The 20,932-nt window shown below is 43.1% G+C and overlaps 2 protein-coding genes across 2 annotated transcripts; one reads left to right on the top strand and one right to left on the bottom strand.

Annotated features, from left to right (window-relative positions):
• Positions 1-386: 386 nt before the first annotated feature.
• PNO1 (partner of NOB1 homolog) lies at positions 387-5,719 on the bottom strand. Its single transcript, XM_040058008.2, has 7 exons — positions 5,530-5,719; positions 5,296-5,445; positions 3,718-3,801; positions 2,282-2,342; positions 1,682-1,799; positions 1,104-1,174; positions 387-662 (listed from the first exon to the last, which is right to left on the bottom strand). The coding sequence occupies exons 1-7, from the start codon at positions 5,701-5,703 to the stop codon at positions 595-597; spliced, it is 726 nt and encodes a 241-aa protein (XP_039913942.1). The 5' UTR covers positions 5,704-5,719; the 3' UTR covers positions 387-594.
• A 67-nt stretch (positions 5,720-5,786) lies between these two features.
• Positions 5,787-12,367, top strand: DNAAF10 (dynein axonemal assembly factor 10). Its single transcript, XM_040060524.2, has 8 exons — positions 5,787-5,972; positions 6,848-6,948; positions 7,973-8,103; positions 8,566-8,667; positions 9,390-9,505; positions 9,855-9,989; positions 10,701-10,798; positions 11,543-12,367. The coding sequence occupies exons 1-8, from the start codon at positions 5,787-5,789 to the stop codon at positions 11,748-11,750; spliced, it is 1,077 nt and encodes a 358-aa protein (XP_039916458.1). The 3' UTR covers positions 11,751-12,367.
• Positions 12,368-20,932: the final 8,565 nt, after the last annotated feature.

Raw genomic sequence — 20,932 nt, 5'->3', positions numbered from 1 at the left:
TAACCTGGTGGCTCTTGGCTTCTTTAGGCTGTTCCATTTTTAGGAATTAAGAAGTCTATATATGTGCAGATTTAGGATTCAGTTTTAATATGTTATTCATGTCTTTATCTTCCTCTTTTCATGTGATGCACTGTTCCAGCAGCAGGGACTCGGTGGACAGCCTGCCATTGAACTCTGCATTCCAGCTGACTCCTCCTTTTTTCAGGAAAATACTTAACCATGATGTGTGGTTATAAATGCTTAACTCTGCCAATTCCTTTAGGCTCAAAACATTAAACACCAAGGCTTTCTGAAGAAAGAGCTTCTTTAGTCTGATGTTCAGAAAATCCGCAATGAAGCAGGTTTTTGTTTGAGGCCGTTCAAGTAAAATCGTGGACTTTTGATACAGACACAATTTTAAATACTTTTAATGACTAGACAGAAACATTGGGTATGTTCAAATCAGACCACATGTCCAGAGGCAATCAGACTGCACAGAGTCCTGCTTTTCTTCTGGGCTTCCAAATCCAGCAGAAAACTGCTGGCTTCTGTAACTCTAGGCTTCTCGTGTGTCCAGGAACCTGGAATTGCAGTCCCAGTCCTTGGTGGTACAGCTCAGAACCTCTCAGCTGCTCTGCTGGCCACTGCCCTGATATTGCCATAGACTTTGGATGGAGGACTTCCTGCAGAAGAAGACACAAATCTAATCAGGAAACGAGGTAATCTGTCACAAAAATGCTCTACTGAAAGTGGAGCACTCAGCCAAAGGATGAGAAGGATAGTCCAGGTCAGTCACCCTGTCTCACTGCAAGTGCAGAGCTCAACTTCTGCTCTCAGAGTGGGTTGTTCCCTTTGGCGTTTGAGACCCCTTAGGGAATGCTGCAGCTAAATCAAAAAGCAGAACATCTTTCTGCACTGTGGTGAGGGTTTGGGAGCCAAAAAGCAAGTCCTGGATTCCCTGCTTCTCCCCCAGAATTTTCTCTTTAAGAGCAGCAAGCCAAATGCCAGCAAGCTATTTGCTCCAAATGTAGGTGTGGACAGGACAGGGAAGAGGGTAAGAGCCACAAAGGAGTTTCTCAAACTGCAGAATCTATATGCAGTGAAGATTAGATAAGAGGACTTACCTAAAATTAGATTGCAAATTGCTGTTCGTGCCATTTTAATGTTCTGAAAAGATCCCAAAATATGAATTTTTCTGTAGAAAGCAAAGTAGCAGTAGTTAACAGAAGGTAACTTAGGAGATTACACAGTTAATAGAGAATTGGAAGTTAGAGATAAATGTGGAATTTTGTATTATTTACTAGTTTCTTTTCTACACTTGTAAACAAAAAAACCCCCAACCCATGAAACCTGCAACACAAGACCTGTGCTCTTCTAAATCCTTTTAAAACAGATCTGCAAATTTAACAATGTAGCAGCTTCCAGAGGGAAATATTGCTGTGTTGGTGAGTTCAACTTTGATTATTCCTAAGAAGGAATTCTTAAGCTGTGGGGAATGGCCGAACTCCAGGTGCGTTGGTGACACCCTGTCATTCTCGTAAGGAAAGGTCAAATAACTTGTGTTTATGAAAATATTCTCTTAAATATTTTTTCTTGCATAAAGAATTCATAAAACTGAAGTTCTCTTTGTTCCTGGCAGAGGACATGGATTAGCTGAGGGGCTGTGCTTTGCCTAGGGGGAAGTCAGTCAGTCTGTACTTACGCGTCAGCAAGAACGATGCGTGTCCTGGTCACATTTTCGATGGTGAATTTGGTTTTTCCACCTTTCCCTGCTATTCTCCCTATTGCTCTTGAGAGATGATCTCCTTTCAAAGGCTTGACTGAAATGAGAACAGCATGCTCAGGGTAACAGCAGTGGTGCGTACTCCTGTTACTGCTTCCCTTGGTCAGGTTGCTGGAAAAAACTCATGCCAGGTACTACAAGAGCAACTTCACTGGTCAGCAGAGATCCATCTGGATTTCAGCTTTTTTCTGACTAGCAGTGCACGCTGCATGCAGTGCTGACACAGGGTTTCTGGCAGGCAAAATCTCCTTCAGAACTGCAGAGGAAGTGCACTTCACATTGAGGAAATGGACTCAAAGTGCACCAAAGTAACACTGGTAGAAATGAAGTAGGTCAGGTTCAGATCCTGCTCTACAGGGGACTCCAAGGAGTCCCAGTAATACACAAAATTAAATGTTTCTGGCTTCCCTAATCCTTGAGGGCAAGTGATACAAGTGGAGCAGGGGGGGAAGAAAAAACAAACCCATACTAGCAGGATGCACACATGACTTCTTGAATGCTGCAGCAGAAAATACTCACCATCTGTGACTTCAAACGACTCTAGAAAAAGATCGTCTAATCTGACGAGAGCAAGGGCATCCTAAAAGAGCAGGAGATCTGTTATCAGCAATTATTTTGTTCTAGTACCATTGAAAGCTGCAGTTCTCTTTATACACATAACCTAGTAAATAACAGCTGAAGTTAAATCCACTTTCTTCAACAGCAATACAAATATTTCCATCTAGAGAACCCTGCCTTCAGCCCTGCCTCCCCAGCACTAGTGAATCCAGTACAGGGCTAGAGCAAGGAGCAGCTCCTGCAACACTGAAAAAAGTGGGGTTGTTTTTTCCAACAGGCCCAGTCCTGTTCAGTGTCTGCTGATGATCTGGATGTGAGGGGATTGAGTCCATCTTTAGCAAATTTCCAGGCTGATCTGTTGGAGGGCAGGAAAGCTCTGCAGAGGGACCTGGACAGGCTGGAGAGAATCCATTAATATGAAATCCATTAATATGAAATTTAATAAGTTCATGTGCTGGGTCCTTCAACACTCCCCTGCAGTACTGCAGGCTGGGGGCAGTGTCAGGACAGCAACCAGGCAGAAAGGGACCTGGGGCTTCAGCTGACTGAACACAAGGCAGCAGTGTGCCCACACGGCCGAGAAAGCAAATGGCATCCTGGCCTGGATCAGAACACTGTGGTCAGCAGCACCAGGAAATTCATTCTGCTCCTCTACTGGGCACTGTTGAGGCCACACCTTGAGTTGTGTGTCCAGCTCTGTTTCAGGCATCCCAGTTTAAGAAGGACTTTTAGGTGCTTGAATGTGTCTAGAGAAGGGCAGCAAGGCTGACTAAGGGTCTGGAACAGAAGTCCTCTGAGAAGTGATCGAGGGAGCTGGAGGGGTTCAGCCTGGAGAAAAGGAGGCTCAGGTAGACTTAATCACTCACAACTGCCTGAAAGGAGAGTACAGCCACGTGGGGATCTGTCTCTTCTCCCAGCAACCAGTGACAGGCTGAGAGGACACAGTGATGCTGCACCAGGAAAGCTTTAGGCTGGACATTAGGACTGGATGTGGCACTCGGTGCCACGGTTTAGTTGATAAAGTCACAGGTTGGACTTGATGATCTTAAAGGTCTTTTCTGACTTACTTAATTCTGTGATTCCGTGAGTTTTGCACAGATTGGAGGTTATTGGCCTAGGGTTAAGAAAAATGAACAGTCTTTAGCTGTGCAGAGTACCTCAGAGACACATTATTGCTTTATGCTTGTCTCACACAACCTATGTCCTCTGTTTATGTGCTGTTTGAAGGCTACTTTTTTATCCAGCATTATCTTAAAAAACTGGATGTCTACTCCAGTCACAATTTCTAGGAAACCTAAGGATTTTTATTTATTTATTTCTTACTGTAATTTGCAGAGAGGCCAGGGACAGATCAGCAAACTGGAGCAGTCTCACAATCTGGTTGTTGGGAGACTCACCTCTACCTGAAATCCAAGTATAAAGGCTTTCACAAAATCTGCTGCTTTCGTCAGAGCACTGAGATCCTTTGTCTCTTGACAAGTCTGCAAGACAAGAAGTGATGTTTGCAGATTAAGACCAGGCAAGTTAGGAACAGAACTTAAGAATTCAGCCTGTGCATGGAGGGGAGAGAAGGGAAAAGCTGCTGAAAATCCACACCACCACTGACTGAGGAGAAAAAAACCCCAAACCAACACAAACTAAACTGCAACAGCAAACAGCAGGAAAAAGAGAAGGATGGTGATGGCAGGAGAGTTATTCTAATGATAATATTCTAAAGATGCCTTAGCAGGTGAATGAAACTCATTTCAAAGTTTTAAATTCATGATGGATATGGGCAAAATGAAAGCAGCTTGATTAAGAACAAAACTACCTGGCTTTTCACCAGGCATCATTTTGTGTCAAAAAGTGGGGTTAGAATCCCAGGGTTTTCTCCTGCACAGTTACTGAGTGAAACTGCAGGAGTCCCTGCTCCTCCCTACCTTTCCCCTGAAGTTATTTCTAGGAAGTGTAAATAAGGGATAATTCTGTCACCTTTCCTCCAGTTTCTGCCATCAAACTTGTGGTAACATTTCATGGTTAGGAAGCAAAATTCCTGTTGCTGTATGTATTTTCACTATTACATTGGAAGATCTCATATGTCAATGTTGCTAATACAGTGAGTCATATGTCAAAACTTTGGACATGCCCTTAAAACCTCCTAGTGTGAACATTCCTCAGGGGGAATAAGGTTAAAGAATGAGTATCTGCAAGATTTACAGGTTTATACTGGTGTCCGTGCCCTAAGGTGTTCCAGTGCAGTATGTTAAAGAAAAATCACATCCTATTCAACTATGGGCCGTTATCAGTAACCAAGGCATTACAAGATTCAGTGCCCCCTTAAAAGATACTGCTTACTGTCAGGTAAGTATTTGGTAGCCTTAAAGAGCTGGAAAACATTGAATTACGAAATTGTATATAAGACATGGATGAAAATCCTTAATGCTATAGTACATAAATTTCTCTTACAAAAATTGAACACTTTCCCCCAGCTTCTACTGGCTCCTGGAACAGATTTGTGTTTTTGTATTCTACTTGCAGTAACTACTTTTTCTAAGCAGTAATTGCAAGATTCGATCCCCGGGGAGGCGACACCACACAGTTCCCATTTTCCAAGCATTATATATGGGATTTACGACTTCTCTAGTCTTTAATGTGTGAACCAAGAATGCCCAGTGAGGCGTGGCCGTGCTTTTCAGGAGGTAGGATCACAGAATGATGAGTGGGTGGAGTAATATCATCTTGTCCCAAACCTTTGCTATGGGCAGGGGCAGCCCTGGGCAACCTGTTCCAGCGTCTCACCACTCTCACAGTTAAAAAAAAAAAAAAAAAAAAAAAATCCCTAACGCCTAAACTAAACTTTCCCTCTTTCAATTTGTGCCCCTATCTCCTTGTGCTGTCACTGCAGTTCCTGACAAGGAGTCGCTCTCCGGCTTCCTTGGAGGCCCCTTCTCCTCCTCCGGTTACCGCGGAAGGCAGAAGCAAGCCGCTCCCCTTACCTTGATCTCCACATTCCTCGTTTTCAAGTTGAACCTGATCTGAAGCTGCAGATGCTCCACGATGGGCGTGAATATCTTCATCCAGTTCTCCTTAAGCGGCGTGTACCTGTTGGCCGGGACGGGGATCTTCCTCAGCTCTCCTTTCCCAACCTGCCGGGGGTGAGACAACAGCGGCCCGTGAGGCGGGGGGCCGGCGGAGACCCGCGGCCGGCCTTTCCCCGGCTCCCCGCGTACCCCCAGCGCCTCGGCGGCCACGGGCGGGAACGCGGGCCGCTTGCTGGGCCGCGGCTCCGCCGTGTCCATGGCGGCTCCGGCCGCCGGCTCCGAGCCGCCCGCCCGCCGCTTCCTGCGGCTCCGCCGGGACGCGACGCTGGTGAAGCCGCCGCCCGCCGCCTCCTGGGCGTCCATGTCGGCCGGAGCACACACGTGGTGCCGCCCCCGGCGGCGGAAGGGGCCGGGCGGCGCTTCCGCCGGGGCCGCGGCGGGGCGGGATGTCGGCGGGCGCGGAGCGGCCGCAGGTGGTGTCGCACGTCCAGCAGGCGCTGAGCTACACCGTGTTCGACTGCAAGTGGGTGCCCCGCAGCGCCCGCCTGCTGTGCCTGGGCAGCGCCGCCCGCGGCACCGGCCTCATCCAGCTCTACGAGCTGCACGGAGCCCGCCTGGAGCTGCTGCGGGAGGTGAGCGCGGTTCCCTGGGGGACGGCTGCCGGGAGCCCGGGCATGGAAAACAGGAGCTGATCTGCGCGTTCGGTGTGGTTATACCCTGTCCTTTCTTGCTGAGGGGTCACCTCATCGCTCTCCGCAGCTCCCTTGAGGGGTTGTAGCCCGGTGGGAGTCTGTCTCTTCTCGCGGGCAATTAGCGAGACACAGACTTAAGCCGCACCAGGGGAGGTTTAGATTCGACATTAGGAAGAATTTCCACGCAGAAAGGGTGATTAGACATCGGAACGGGCTGCTCGGGGAGGTGGTGGAGTCGCCGTGCCTGGAGATGTGTAAGGAAAGGCTGGATTCGGCACTCAGTGCCGTGGTTTAGTTGACGAGGATGTGGCCGGTCGTGGGTTGGACTCGACGATCTCAGAGGTCTTTTTAAACCTAATTGAGGCTGTGATTCTGTGGGTTTCTGCCTGTGTTTGGCTTTCTTGAGATGTTTTTTTCATTTGCCTTTTTTGTTGTTGTTGTTGTTAGTTTATATATATTTTTTTTTTTTGGTTGGATGGTTGTTTGCTTTTTGTCTTCGTTGGGTTTTTCTTCCCTTCAGATGGACCTTCGAGTGTTTGCTGCTTCTGAGGCGGAGCAGTTCCTCAGGTGCATCAGGCCCCACTAGGCCACAAGCAGAGTGTTTTTCTTCAAGATCAACAACGTGGACCTTTTCCTTTTCTGTGCACAAGGACTAAACTTAGAGCGTAGCTTGCCTTCCGTAGCATTTTGATAGTATTTTGCCCCACGTATCCCATGTGTGTTTCGCTGGCACTGTGCGCTCCCGAGAACTGCGTGGCCTGTGGGGGTTTTTGCCTTTTCCGTGTGCTGACACAGACGTTTCCTTTCTTTAAAAGATCGAAAAGCCCAAACCTATAAAATGTGGAACTTTCGGTGCTACATCTCTGCAGCAAAGATACTTAGCTACGGGAGATTTCGATGGAAACCTTAACATCTGGTAAGCACAGATTTTTGGAAGCGTTTTCACTTTGTTATCCATATCTGTCGGAACAGAAGTTTCTCTTTGTCACTTTTGCACGAGATGCTCTCCATGCTGCCTGTGGTTGGGACCCAGTGCAGGCTTTGCTGGCTGCTGTGTTTGGACCGTGCCTGTTTTGTAGAAACAACCCAGAATTCTGCACTGTGATTAATTCAGTGCTGCTTCACTCCCTTCTTCTGTGTGCAGCTACAAAAACCTGTTAAAGTTCTGTGAGGTTGTCCTCTGGAAAGAGGCTTTTGAGTGGCTGCACGAGTACAAACAAGAGGTTGTGTCCATGTCTAAATTAGGTATAAATTTTTAATCTTGAAATGTCAAATGTTTCCTCTAGGTCCCTGAATTGTTTGTGTAATTAATGTCTATGTAAATTTATGAACAAGTAAAGTAGTAGTGCCAAAAGGGAATTGTTTATTATTATTATTATATTGTCCTGTGTCAAGGAACTACCAGTTCTTGTTGGAATAGCAAGAATTACATGGAACAGTTACTAGTTAAAATGTAAAATAGAATTCTGAAGGACTCTCAAAGACTGGGAATCAGTGGGGGAGAACCATGGAACTCATGACTGGATACAGTATTCACCTGAAGTTAAAGAGCAGTAGTCAGAGCTAGGTGGGGATCAATGAATTGAGCTATTTTACAGACCTACCAAAAGTAAAGCTAATTGGAATATTTTGATCTGCAGTGCGAGTCATTTTTGAGCCCAGTGTAAAAACTGGGTCTGAGTGGTTGCTGTGGTGAATCCCACAGCTGCCTTTACAAACAGGGAGGTCCAGAAGAGATTAAAACCTTTTGGAGCAGTCTAAAGCAGTAGCCAAAGGAGTCAAACAAAGACTCTTGGTTCTTAGTGTTGATATCCATATTTGTTCTCACCGTTAATCTGAGCTTTTATGATTTTGTGCTCAAGTTTCCTTTCGTTTTTATAAAAATCCTGAGTGTCAAGGAAAAATGCCATGTTTTCTGTTCTTTTTTCTTTCTTGCCTAGGAATTTAGAAGCTCCTGAAATACCAGTGTATTCTGTGAAAGGTCATAAGGAAATCATAAACAGTATAGATGGTGTAGGTGGCTTAGGAATTGGGGAAGGTGCACCAGAAATTGTGACTGGCAGTCGAGATGGTGAGTTAGTGAACTCTGCAAGTCTTTCCAGTTCCTCTGAGCCTGCAAGCTCTTGATGGCAGGGCACAGTCTGCCATCTGAACTAGTTACAAGCTGTTGCAACTAGTTCTTTGTACACTGTCCTTTGAGTCTTGCTTGGGACCGAATTTCTCTAATTCTTCTAATACCTGCCACAGATAAGCAGAAGGTACCGTTGTCACTGGGCATGAGATGGAAGGAGCACAAACCAGAATAAATGCAAAATATCAGCTAGAGAAAATACATCCTTAACAAGTGTTTTCACTCTGTTTCTGTTTTGTGGTTCTTTCTCGGGTCCACAAAACACAGCGAGGCTTTCTAGAATTGAAAGAGTTGCTCGTGTCTTTTGAATGATTAGGATGAAAAGCAAAGGGCTTTCCTGGGAAGGTGAGCACAGTATGACAGTGTGTTCCTAACCCAAAATCTATTGTCTTTCTTTCCCAGGAACTGTGAAGGTGTGGGACCCGAGGCAGAATGACACTCCTGTGGCAAATATGGAACCCGTACAAGGGGAGAGCAAAAGAGACTGCTGGACTGTGGCATTTGGTAATTGATCTGATTGTGACCATTCCTCCCTCTCATATGATTGTGCTTTGATGGTTATCAATGTATTTCAGGATGTTTTGGAATACTTTTTTTTTTTTGTATGGATGCATAAGTAGCAGGTTTTGCTTTTCTACCCTGTTAAATTTATGTGTGAGGGTTTTTTCCTTCAAAATAAACCAGTTTTGTGGGTTTGTGACAGGTGGGTTTTGGACTCATTCTGTAATCACTTTTGGTCACCATTTTTAGTTGGACTTGATCATCTTGAAGGTCTTTTCCAACCTAAATGAACTGATGATTCTGTGGTTTAATAAGCTGTGCAAGCTTTATTTACGTGCCTAGGAATGTAAAAACTGTATATCCAGCTGTGTGGTCCTGAAGGAATGTAAATGCTGCCTTGTGCAGGGAACCCATCACTGTTGTAGTGTAGTTCCAGCTACCAAGCATTAAGGATCTAACTTAAGAGAAGACCCTTAAAGCTTAAGACCTAATCAGAGAAAACAGCAGTGTGAGCTCTGTATTTTTCTTTGGAGACAGCAAAGCTGCTTGTGTCCTACACAAGATTTTTCTAGACCCTTCAAGTTTGAAAACCTTCCAGTTCGCCACATCTTAATATCCCAACAGTAACTTTTTGTTGTTGTATAAATGTGAGTTGAAACTGCAGGTCTGGGACTTCTGAAATTTACAGAATTGTGTTTTCTGGTCAATTCCCTCTCTGTGTCCAGGCAATGCTTACAATCAAGAGGAACGTGTTGTATGCGCTGGGTATGACAATGGGGACATTAAATTGTTTGACTTAAAAACCATGTCACTACGATGGGAGACCAACATCAAGAATGGGGTAAGGAAATCATAAAAGTGTTTTTCATTCCAGCTCCTGTCTAGGATGGAGAAATTAACAGGATTGTGTCTGTGTGAAACTTACTCAGGAGACGTTCCTGCTGAGATTGTGCCAAGGAATAATTTTCTTTAGGTTCAGCAAGTGGTACCCCTCACATTCTTGGTCAGGACAGGATGGGGGATTTTTCAGTGGATTCATGTTTTCAGATGAACTTATTTCCTATTTGGTGATGATTTTTTGTGGAAATAATGAATAATACATATTTACAAATCACAAAACACCCATTTTTTTTTTTTTTTTTGAGGAATGGCTAAATTACAATACTGGATTTATCTTGTTCTATATTCAGGTTTGCAGTGTGGAGTTTGACAGAAAAGATATAAGTATGAATAAGCTGGTGGCCACATCGCTTGAGGGAAAATTCCATGTTTTTGATATGAGAACTCAGCATCCAACCAAAGGTTTTGCTTCTGTTTCAGAGAAGGTATGGGGAGACTGAGAATTTCTTAATAAGAGACAAACTTTCTAAATTCATGTTGTCAAATTACTACAGGTGTAGTACAAATAGGTAAGAAATGCCCAGGTTACTTTATAAAACTTGTTTTGTTTTGTTTTGTTTAGTGAACAAAAATCTGGTGATAATTCAAGAAAAGGCAGTTTTGTGGTGAAATTCTTTAGGACTTCCTTTTTTTTAGAAAAGGCTGAAACTTAGAAACTTTAGGAACTTTGTATCTCTTAGGTTTTTCCATACCATCATTCAAAGCAGAAAAGGTGCTGGAGGTACTTTATTCTGAATCAAAGAATTTTCTTTACAGAATAAACCACTACATTTTATTTATTTATGAATAATTTTGCAATAGTATGTGAAAATAGAATTTGTTGTTCATTTGGTGCATTTAAACTTTTCCTTGTGGACATTTGCAGATAGATATGCATTAAGTCAGAGGATGTGTTGGGGTTTTTCCCTGAGTGAAAGGGATTTCTGTTGCTGTATGATCTTAGTGCCCTGGCTGAGGTTGGAGTTGTTGACTGTGTGTTGTGTTTGCACGGTGTTTGTAACACATTTCTTTCCAGTAATGATTTTAAGAGATACCATACAATGAAATTGCCCATCCACTGTTTAAAGATTCTGTGTTATTTCCTATGAAATTCATCCCCAAATGACTTCTGCACAACGCTGATTTCTTTTTATCAGGCACAAAAATCTACCATTTGGCAGGTTCGGCACCTGCCACAGAACAGAGATGTCTTTATGACGAGTGGAGGATCTGGGAGCCTTCATCTCTGGAAATAGTAAGTGATCACTTCTCCAGCCAGGAGTAAGAAACCAACCATTTAATGTTTTGAGAAAGAATCTCTCTGAAAATGACGAGTGGGGTCCTGCTTCCAACCTCAGAATATCTGGTTAAAATTATTGCTTACAAATGCAGTAAGAAAGGGGGATTTCGGTGTCAGTACATGATCTGGAATCTTGAATTAATCCCTAAGAGAATGTGACAGCACAGGTGAATCTTGCCCTCGTTGTCTTAACAAAATGAAGATCTAATTATATGCTTTGTTAACAAGGGTGATAAGTGGAAAAAAAATAGGTTTCTTAGCATTCTCCTATGGTAGCAGTCACAACTGAGAAGAATATTGAAAGCCTTGACTTACTGATTCTTATGTTTACATTTTCTTACATTACATGGAAAAAAACAATTTCATTGTCCTAAATGCAATGAAGTTGGTGCATTAAGTTTCAGAAGCATAGCAGTGATAAAATATTCCAGCCTATGGGAAAAGCTGACCAGTTAAAAAATGAAGAGCTATGGGAGAAGGCTGTCAGGATTCAAAATTTCCTACTTCCTTTTTTCTTTCATGGAACGTCTACTAAAAGTAGGCATAGGCAGCAGAGATATAGCTGGATGTGATAACTCATAACTTTTAAGACATTTATTTGCCTTATCTGTAGAGCAGGAAATAAAGAGGATGACGATGTGTTTGCACCGATAAATTTCTCAGAGTACTTTGTTTCTGCTTTGCTTTTCTCCTTGGCAGCGAGTACCCAGCCCAGCGCTCGAAGAAGGATTCGGAAGGATCTAAGATGGGGGTGGCAGGGTCTGTCAGTCTCTTGCAGAATGTGACTCTGTCAACGCAGCCCATCTCTAGCCTGGACTGGAGCCCTGACAAAAAGGGGCTGTGTGTCTGTGGGGCCTTTGACCAAACTGTGAGGGTGCTGATAGTTACAAAGCTTAACAAAGTTTGACAAGGAACCTAGAATTTCTGATGAGAAAGCAATACAGTTTGCAGTCTGTAAATATGGGAGGGGGAGCCCTTCTAATTTAATTTCTTCCTTAATAAAACTGGATTAAAGAAATAGAAGCCAGATTTTTCTACTGAAACTTCAGATACGTGCAGTTAAGAGTTGTTTGGCTGATTGTGCTGTGATGACTTGAAATTACCTGGGCACAAAAGTTAACCTTCTAGAAATGTGAATTTCCACTCAAAATAAAATGTGCCATTGTGTTAACGCAGCTCTGTAATTTCAGGGTTCACCTGGGTTTGTGTTCAGTTTATTCATAGTGCAAATCTCTTCACACTTGTTAAATGGTTTGGCTTTGTTATATATATGTATTGTCCACATGCATTCATGCAATGGGAAGTGCTGCAGAGACTCGTTGTGTTATTGGATTTATTAATTAGAATGTTTGTTAAAGTGACTTTGGATTCTTTAATATGATAGAGAGACGGTAACAAGGGCTAACATATTCAGGTTTAACGGAGTAAGGTTTTTATTGAAGATCATACTGCAATTAAACTATCGAGCAAAATGCACTGTTTTATTATTTTAGTGGGGTTTCCTATTAAGTTTGTATGCTCTGTTGTTTTTTTATATCTGTTTTCAACTTGATATTCTACAAATAAAATTATATATCGTGTTTTCTTAACATGAACAAAGTACATTATTCAAATATCGAGAGATTTAGAGAAGCAATGTACAGAAAGAACCTCACAGCCTATTAAACTGTAGACTTTGTGGAGAAATCCTTCATGCCTGCGTAGCAGAGGGTGGGCGGGAGGAACATGACAGCGGACCACAAACACGGTGTGCCTGTGGAAATCCTTGGTTTTAGTAGGTCACTGATACTCTCCTCCAGCCTGCCTACAAACGTGGGTTCTTGTATCTCAGATTTAGCAGGGACAAAACACAGGCAATGCAGGCTAAATATTTTATGGAAGACAAAGATGTACGAGATTCAGCTGTCTCCCCTAAGACTTGATGGTTTGCTTTCAAGTGTAATATTTAGTGTATGATTTTTTTGACCCAAGTAAGCCCATCTCCTTTTGTGCATGGTTCTGAAATTATTTTAAAGGTTGTCCTTAGGGTGCATTCCAGCAGGAGGGAATAGGGGGAACCATTGCTCCACACTCTTGGCTGCAGCTTGCTTTGGGGGTGTGGAATTCAAAGAATTTGAGTGCTTTGAGTCTGAAATGCACTGTTCAAAGATGGCTTCCATAAAATGTACTCCGTGAAAGGCAGTGGAAATGGGTGGGAACATAATTTCTCTCTTTAACAGTAACTCTGAGTCAAGCACAGAGTAAGGGAAGAAAAAGCTCTCAGTTGTCAGTACTTGCAAGGGAAAACAAAAATCTCCTGAGCACAGGACTGGGCTCTTGGTGCTATTTTTGTGCACTTGTCCTGCAGCAAAAATGTCCCTTCTTTATTCAAACACCTCCAGGGAGATCTCCTAGCGGGATACAACTTAGAGCAAGAACTGTTAAACAACAAGCTCCGTGGGCCTCAAAACCACGAAATCTGTGTTACCTCTGTGCACTTAATTTTGAGATTAATTTTCTTTCTTGTTTTGAAAATGAAGGAATGCGTTCCCCCCGTGAGTAGCTGGTTTCATGAGCACATGAGTGTTCGCATATCAGGAGCATGCAAAGAACTGAGAGCTGGAGGAAAGCATGGGTGGAAGGTGGTGTGTCCTTGTTCCTTAAGGGTAAGTGGCTGTACCTGTGTACCTGCAAAATGAGAGACAGTTATGGGTTGGAGAGAAGAGCTGTTGCTTGTGCCTGTGCTGTGCATTTTCTTTCTCCTCAGCAGACTGGATTTCTGCTTCTTCCAGGCTAAAGCAGAAACTTAAGCAGACCTAAAGCTGCCTGTGGCAGCCCAGCCTGCTCTATTTATAGTCCTTCCCCCTCTTGCTGAAGCCTGGCACTTTGCCTCTGCAGCCTGCAGAGCTGAAGTGTGTTCTAAATAGAACCATAATGCATCTGAGGTGTCATGCCCAGACCAAATGCTCTCTGACGCAGCACGGGAGTGCTCTGGAAAACCCCTGCCTCGCCCAAGGCCGGGAGATGGAATGTGCTGCCGAATTTGGAGTGACTGCATTTAACAAGGCTAGGGTATCTGCCTGGTTTCCTGTGCAAACCATCCCTGGGTGCTCATGGAAGGAAAAAAAAAAAGTGTTTACAGGCATGACTGCAGCCTGAACACAGGGACAGGTTACACAGGGTTTTTTGGGTGTGTGCTTTGTGTTTTTTCAACAAGATGCTGCCCCAATCCCCAGCTATCAGGTTTGGGTTTTCTGTTTCACACCTGTATAGTTATTTTGAATTTCACCATTTGTACAGGTCCTTGGAGATTACAGCCCTCTGAGATTTCTGTGCGTGAGGTCAGTGTTTTTATACAACATAGAGTTTTCATCACCCACAAAAAAAAAGTAATTTACAGTTTAGGCATGACTTGGACTGAATTTTAAGCAATGTAAGCAAGTTGTAACTCTATGGGAAACTACAATGCTGTGCTCTCACCTCTTCAAAACCACTGAATCTGTTGGGGACATCAAGGAATTGGTAGAAAGAAGGAAGATGGGGAATTGCACAGAAAAAGAAAGACATCTGCTCTTCAGTGGTTCCTTAAGAGACAGCAGACACAGCTTGTAAATACAGTTCAGCTCATCTTCCCCAAATTGTTCCTTTCAAATAGATGAGACAGAAAAGAGGGATTGTTTGGTTAAGAGGCTTGTGGCCTACATATTAAACTCAAATGAAGTTGTCTAAAGCTGGTATTGACAGAATGCTAGGAAAGTTGATTCACTGTGTTTTTCACCCCATTATTAATCCTGCATTTTCTTGCTTGTGATGCTGTTAATGTCGAGTTTTCGGTAGCTTGCACTCTAAACAGAACTGCTCACTCCTTCAAAATGTTCAGACCACAGTCTGTGTGTCTGGCACGTATTTAAAGCCTTTATATATGCAAAATATTTTGCAGTAGCAAACCCAAGTCCCAGTACTTTGAGCGAGGGCAGCTGTTGACTCGGGCAGGAGCCAAGAGCTGCGTCACTTGTAATCTTAGTTAAAACTTCTGTCACCATCTCCACGTCTGGGGATGTGCAGAGGGAGCTGAGGTGCAGAGCCATGGGAAGGCACCTGTAATTTCCCTCTTCTCTTAGGCCTGGCAGTAAAAACAGCCCATGCAGAATGTACAGATTGGAGTTCCCTTTCCAGAACAATGGCTCTTTCCACTCTTGTCAATGTGCAAGAGGCCACCCAAGGCTGACAGTCTCTCCTTCACACCCTGACTTCCTTCTGGGGCAGCTATGTGAGTTAAAGAGTGATTCGACTGTCCAGAGCTTAATGATGGTGACAGAAGGGTTGAGCCTTTATGGGTAAAAATCAGGGGGGCAGGCCAACAAGTAAGACACCCTGGTGGGAATCTGTTAGAGATCATCCATCCAGGGTGAACAGGCAGATGAAAGACTCTATAAGCAGCTGGGAATTTCACACTTCCTTGTTCCTGGGGAGGCCTTCAACTTAACCAGATGTCTGCTAGCAGTGCAGCAGAGAGGAGGAAACAGTTGAGAAGGTTCCTGAAGTTTGCAGCTGAACAGAGAGTGTTGGCTGGAACCTGGGAAAAAAAAGAGTTTATGACCTCTGGAAGAAGGGGCAGGCAACTCAGGAGGACAAGAATGTCATGAGGTTTATAGAGGGAGAACATATGAAGGGCCAAAACCCAGATAGAACTTAACCTGTCTACTGCCACACAATAAGAAAAAAAAAATCCATGGACCAAGGACCATGTAGATGTGGCACTTAGAGACATGGCTTAGTGGTGGGCTTGGCAGAGCTGGGTTAACTTGATGATCTTTCCTGAGGATTCCTTTGTAAACAATGGTATGATTATGTGGTTCTTAAGCATGGCAGTGAAGCTGAGTATTTCTCATCGCTATGAAAAGTCCATCCGCAGCATAAACAAGCTCTCCTAGGCTGCTTGTGATTTTAAAGTTATGAAAACATTCTCTGAAGCCAGAGAACCTGTGAGTTGCAGGAGAATAGTAAAGTTCCCAGAAGTGCACAGCAACTGAGACATGATGGGACCTTTTCATGTGACAGTGGATCAGAAATAGTAGCTCGAGCCTGTCTACCAGATTGCATTGTATCAGTTGCTCACTACTAGACTGACAGAGCCCTGCAACTGAAATTAATCTTTCCTTCAAGTAAATCCCTAGTTAACTCCCTAAGTCCCAGCTGCTTTTGGAGTGTCTTCTCACAGTAAAACCCACCACTGGCAAAAATTCAGGTAGATGCAGCTAATGAAACCAGTCCAGTTGCCTCCCATGCTAAACCTTTCATTTTTAGGTTTTTCTCCTTGTTCCTTTCTGGCACAGCTCGAGCAGGCAGGACTCTGTAGCCTGTTCAGCAGATGTGAGGGACAGACACTCCTGCCTTGCAGAAGTGTGTGATGGCCTGTGGCATCTTTATATCCAACGGTGTTTTCCCTTCCTGACATTTGCATTCCCTTCCTCCCACACTGCTGCTGCAGAGTGCATAAGAAACCTAACAGCAGCCACGCTAGGTTAGGCCAAAGACTTCTATCCTGCTTCTTCAGGGGGCATGTGCAGATAAATAAATACTTAAAAAACACTTTAAAATGACAACTACAATTTGAGTCCAAAGTTTAATTTACTCCTAAGGTTGTCTTAGGCTTTCTTCTAAAAAAAGAGTATAAAATCTACGATTCTATTGAATTTAGGCACAGAAGCTAACAAATGAGACAGGTGGAATGCCAATGCATTTAAAAATAAACCTCAATTTCTAATACAATTTACTTCCACAATCTTAGAAAAAGAGAGATGGCTGTAAAAAAAATTACAGCTTTATATATTAATTGGAAGAAATGCGATCTTAGAATAGTATCAGAACAAATACTTTACACGATAGATTGCTTTCAATTTATTTCTACAGTTTCCGTATATAAATGCATTTAAACTAATAGAGATATATATATATTCAGTAAATAAGGTCTTGTATGTAAAGTAACCCAGTACTTCACCACATCCTGTCATTTAATCTAGCTGGCATGAACACAAGCTCTTTTGATCTGCACCACCACTATCTCAGTGTGGATCTCATATTCCCTATCTGTTATGTTAAAAAAGCTTTCATTAGAGGGCTTAAGCTAGTCTTATTGAATTATATTATTTTTTCCTCCCTAAACCAAAGATACATCAATCTCAGTTTCCCTCTTTCCATGTACTTTTGCATCTGTATTTTGATTAGAAATCTTATGCTTTCAAAAGACAAAAGAGTCTGTGCTTAGTAGGTTTAAAGCCATTCTAATTTAATCTGAGTGCAGAAAAAAAAAAAGGCATTTCCAGAGCATTTTAACTGAAAGGTGAGTCTAAGTTCACTTTGGGCTTAAGCCACCATATATGCTGCCCCTAAGTTCAGCAAAGTGTAACAGAACATGGAAAATTTTGGAGGTTACATTTCTTTTTCCACTGTAATAATGTCACTACTATAGGATTTTTAGTCGCTCAAAATGTGGGTTAGCCTCAAGAGTCTCTTCCCCTTCTTTCCCCATCTAGCAAGTAAGAAAAACAAAACTGGCAGCCAGACAGACACCTTGGTCTCTCTTCCTGCTCTCACCATCTGCATTGTAATAAATCACTGTAAAATCTCTATCCCTGCCCTCTCTCCCTGAGTACATCTGGTCTCAGCAGAATTCAGGCAGAGACATTAATTCCCATAAACAGGGCATCAAGCCAGGCAGCTGCCTGTCACTGTCCTTTTAGGAATGTTTGTCTCCTGATTTACCAGAGGAAACATTGGGTACTCGCCCTTCTTCCCCCAAGGAACAAGTGCACGTCGGGCAACACTGGCAAGCAGATTTGTGCTTCACTTTATTCCTGCTACACCCTCTTCTGGCAACTTGCTGGTCTGCCCACACATGGCATTGCAGATTCATTAGATTACACTGCAAAGAAATTAGGTTGCAGATTCATTAGATTACACTGCCAAGAAGTGGGCCTCACAAAACCAAAAAGCCTATTCCAAAAGGCCCAAGGTGCCCTTCAGACACACGTGCGCTGCACACACAGACATCTCCAGAACTGGTCTGCTGGCCAGATTTTTGGTCTGATATTAGAGTCTGTATTTTCATCCTGCCAATGTTTTATTAACCCTTTTGTTACAAGTAGCTTCTAGTAATCTTTGTTATATTCACAGCAGGTGAATCCAGGCTGTATTTTTTTCATCCACATTGTCTTCTGCACGACATCTCCCAAAGCTTTTTCAGCGGTGTTGTTTCAGGGAGATGGAGTTGCCACAGCTGCTCTGTAAGTCAGGATGTGGTGCTCTGCTTGACCCAGGCTCTATCAGGATTCCAGTGAGGCCAAGACAACAGAATTTGGCCTCCTGGTTTGCTCCACAAAGAACACTGACTTTGCAGGAATCATTGTGGTGTTGTGTGTACAGTGGATGAGCTGCGTCATAATAATGCAGTAATTATGTTAAAGATGCCTGTCACTTTGCTTTGGCAAAAATATTCAGGATTGTTTTCTCATGTTTTGGGAATGATAGAGAAAAATTAATGATCATTCATATGCCTCTTAAATGAAATTATTTCCATGAAGTACCAGATGTCACTGCAGCTTTTTGTGGCTCGACTTGTCTATAGATATCCATATATAAAATAATAATATATTTTTCAGAGTGGCAGCAGCATAAACCACTTGAATTACACAAGCTGTATCTCAATCAGATTTTGGCTGGGATAAATGTGAATTACTAACTCCTCACTCACTGCTCTTGGAAACCAAACAGGCAGTGCAGCCATTTTAAGCAGAAAATGAATGTTTTTATACCTAATAATCTCCTGAGTGAATTGGCTCGAGAAATTCCAAGACGTGGCACTCAGTGTAGGAACTGCAGTTAACTGAACCCAAGTATAAATCTGTAGCAGAGCCAGTAGGAGCAAATCCATAACAAATGTAAACCAGTAGAAGGAGACAGAGCCACACGGTATGACCAAGGAATACAGAGCACAATCTGTACTGCATTAATGCTCTACATGGTTACAGTCCTCTACAAACGGAGCTGGCTGGATCTGAACATTGATCAGCATGTGTTGCATTTTCCTTTGATCTTGTAATTGAAACAAAATATTGGCTTTAGGAAATAAGACTCTGGCAACAATTTCTGCCTAACATTTGGTAAATCAATTAGCCTATCAATCAAATCCCCTCTCTGTATTTCCCGGCCTGTGACATGTGAATATTGAGGTAAGAATGAACTGCACATACTTTAAGTGTTCTGAACTCCTTGTAGACATTTGGCATGCTAGAACTGCAAAGTATCATTCTATTTAGGAGTGCAGGTCTTGCTAATTCCCTGCTACCCTTCAGACTGTTCCATTTCTGAACATTTTGGAAAAAAAAAAAAAAAACCTCTCCTAAATTCCCTTTTATTTAGTGTATGATTCTGCAGCTGTATTAGTAAAAATGAACATGATAAAATAATTAAGACTGTGGTTTCCAAAAATAAGAAATGGCTAAGAAAATGCAGTTAAAAAAAAAAAAAAAAAAGTATTATTACACTAAAATATTAGCACACAGTAGGGATACCACTCTTTACTCTTTAAAACCTGTATGTGTCCCACATATAGCTGAAAGGCTCTTAAATAATCCCTGTGTTTGCTGCTTTTATAATACTCATAAACCCCACATTTTTATTCATTTGCAGTTACTTTGGGTTGAAACTGAGAAGTTAAACCTCCAAATCTCCTGTAGGAAAAGGAGACAAGATGTAAACAAGTAACAACGACATCTGAAGATCTTTAGATATGCTTCCAACTGTGAGTAGGGAGAAACTCTGATTTGCAGCACACACTGATTTAATTACAATTGACATAGTATAGCACTTAGATTATGTAAACCAACTTGTTAAAAGGAAGCTCACTTTTGTGGTCTTTTTAAAAGTATTGGAGGTGCACTGAAGCTCGGTAAGGTCCCCAGCTTCTACTCCTGTTTCCCCTAGAGATATAACTCTACTTTCCCCAGCCCTGAACTCGTCCTTCTCCAGACAGGACCTGTTTTTCTCTTCCTCTAGAGACTCTGTAGCTGAGCAAGCCAGCTCAGCACATTCCCTTCAGGCAACCAGCCACAATTTGGCCAGCCCCATACAGGCTCCTAGAGCTGAGAGGGGCTCTCTTCAGCTACGATGAAGGACTCCAGTGATCTTATCTCGATCTGCCTTGGCTGATAGGCTGCAAAACTTGAGGTACAATGAGCTTCAGATGAGATCCTGAACAGGAGGCAAAAAGAGGTCTTTGGCAAGTAATGCTAATACTTTTGACACAGAGACTGACTTTTGCTTTACTATTTATCAGGATGTAAACCCATAAAATGTGGATCTTATATTTGGGAGCCACAGATGTGTTGGTACAATGTTCCAGTTAGTGAGCTCTTGCAGTGGAGAAGTATTAATCCCCTGCATTTTGAACCCAGATTTATTTGCTGAAATCTTATAGAATCCTAGAATGACTTGGGTTGGAAGGGAACTAACTTAAAGATCCTCTAGTTCTAATCCCCTACCATGGGCAGGGATACTTTCCACCAGACCAGGTTGCTGAGAGCCCCATCCAGCCTGGCCTTTTATTTCCAGGGATGGGGCATTCACTTCTCTGGACAACCTGCTCCAGTGCCTCACCACCCTCAGAGTCAAGAATTTTTTGCTAACACTTAAACTAAAACTACGCTCAGCTTGGATCCACTCCCCTTTGTCCTGTCATCACACGCCCTTGTAAAAAATCCCTCTCTATCTTTCCTATGGGTTCCCTTCAGGTACTGGAGGTCGCAAACAGATCAGCCCTAAGCCCTTTACCAGAATGAACCACCAATTCCCTCGCAGAAGAGGTGCTCTCTCTGTCCAATCATTGTGGTAGCCTCCTCATTGTGGAGAAACACAGTGGAAAACACAGCCATATAACACAATTCAAACCAACTCTCACTTGAGGGTGAGGCAAAGATGTGCAGTGTCAGGCAGGAAGCAGTGCCGACCCCCTGAGATGACTCCATGCAGTCTCTGGCTTTGGGAGACCATCTCTACACATAGTTTGTGCCTCCCTTTTTCCAGGAAGCAACTGCAAGAGCTTGGGAACAG

This window comes from Hirundo rustica, chromosome 3 (genome assembly GCF_015227805.2).
Source record: "Hirundo rustica isolate bHirRus1 chromosome 3, bHirRus1.pri.v3, whole genome shotgun sequence".
NCBI lineage: Eukaryota > Metazoa > Chordata > Aves > Passeriformes > Hirundinidae > Hirundo > Hirundo rustica.
This window is presented reverse-complemented; position numbering and strand designations above follow the sequence as displayed.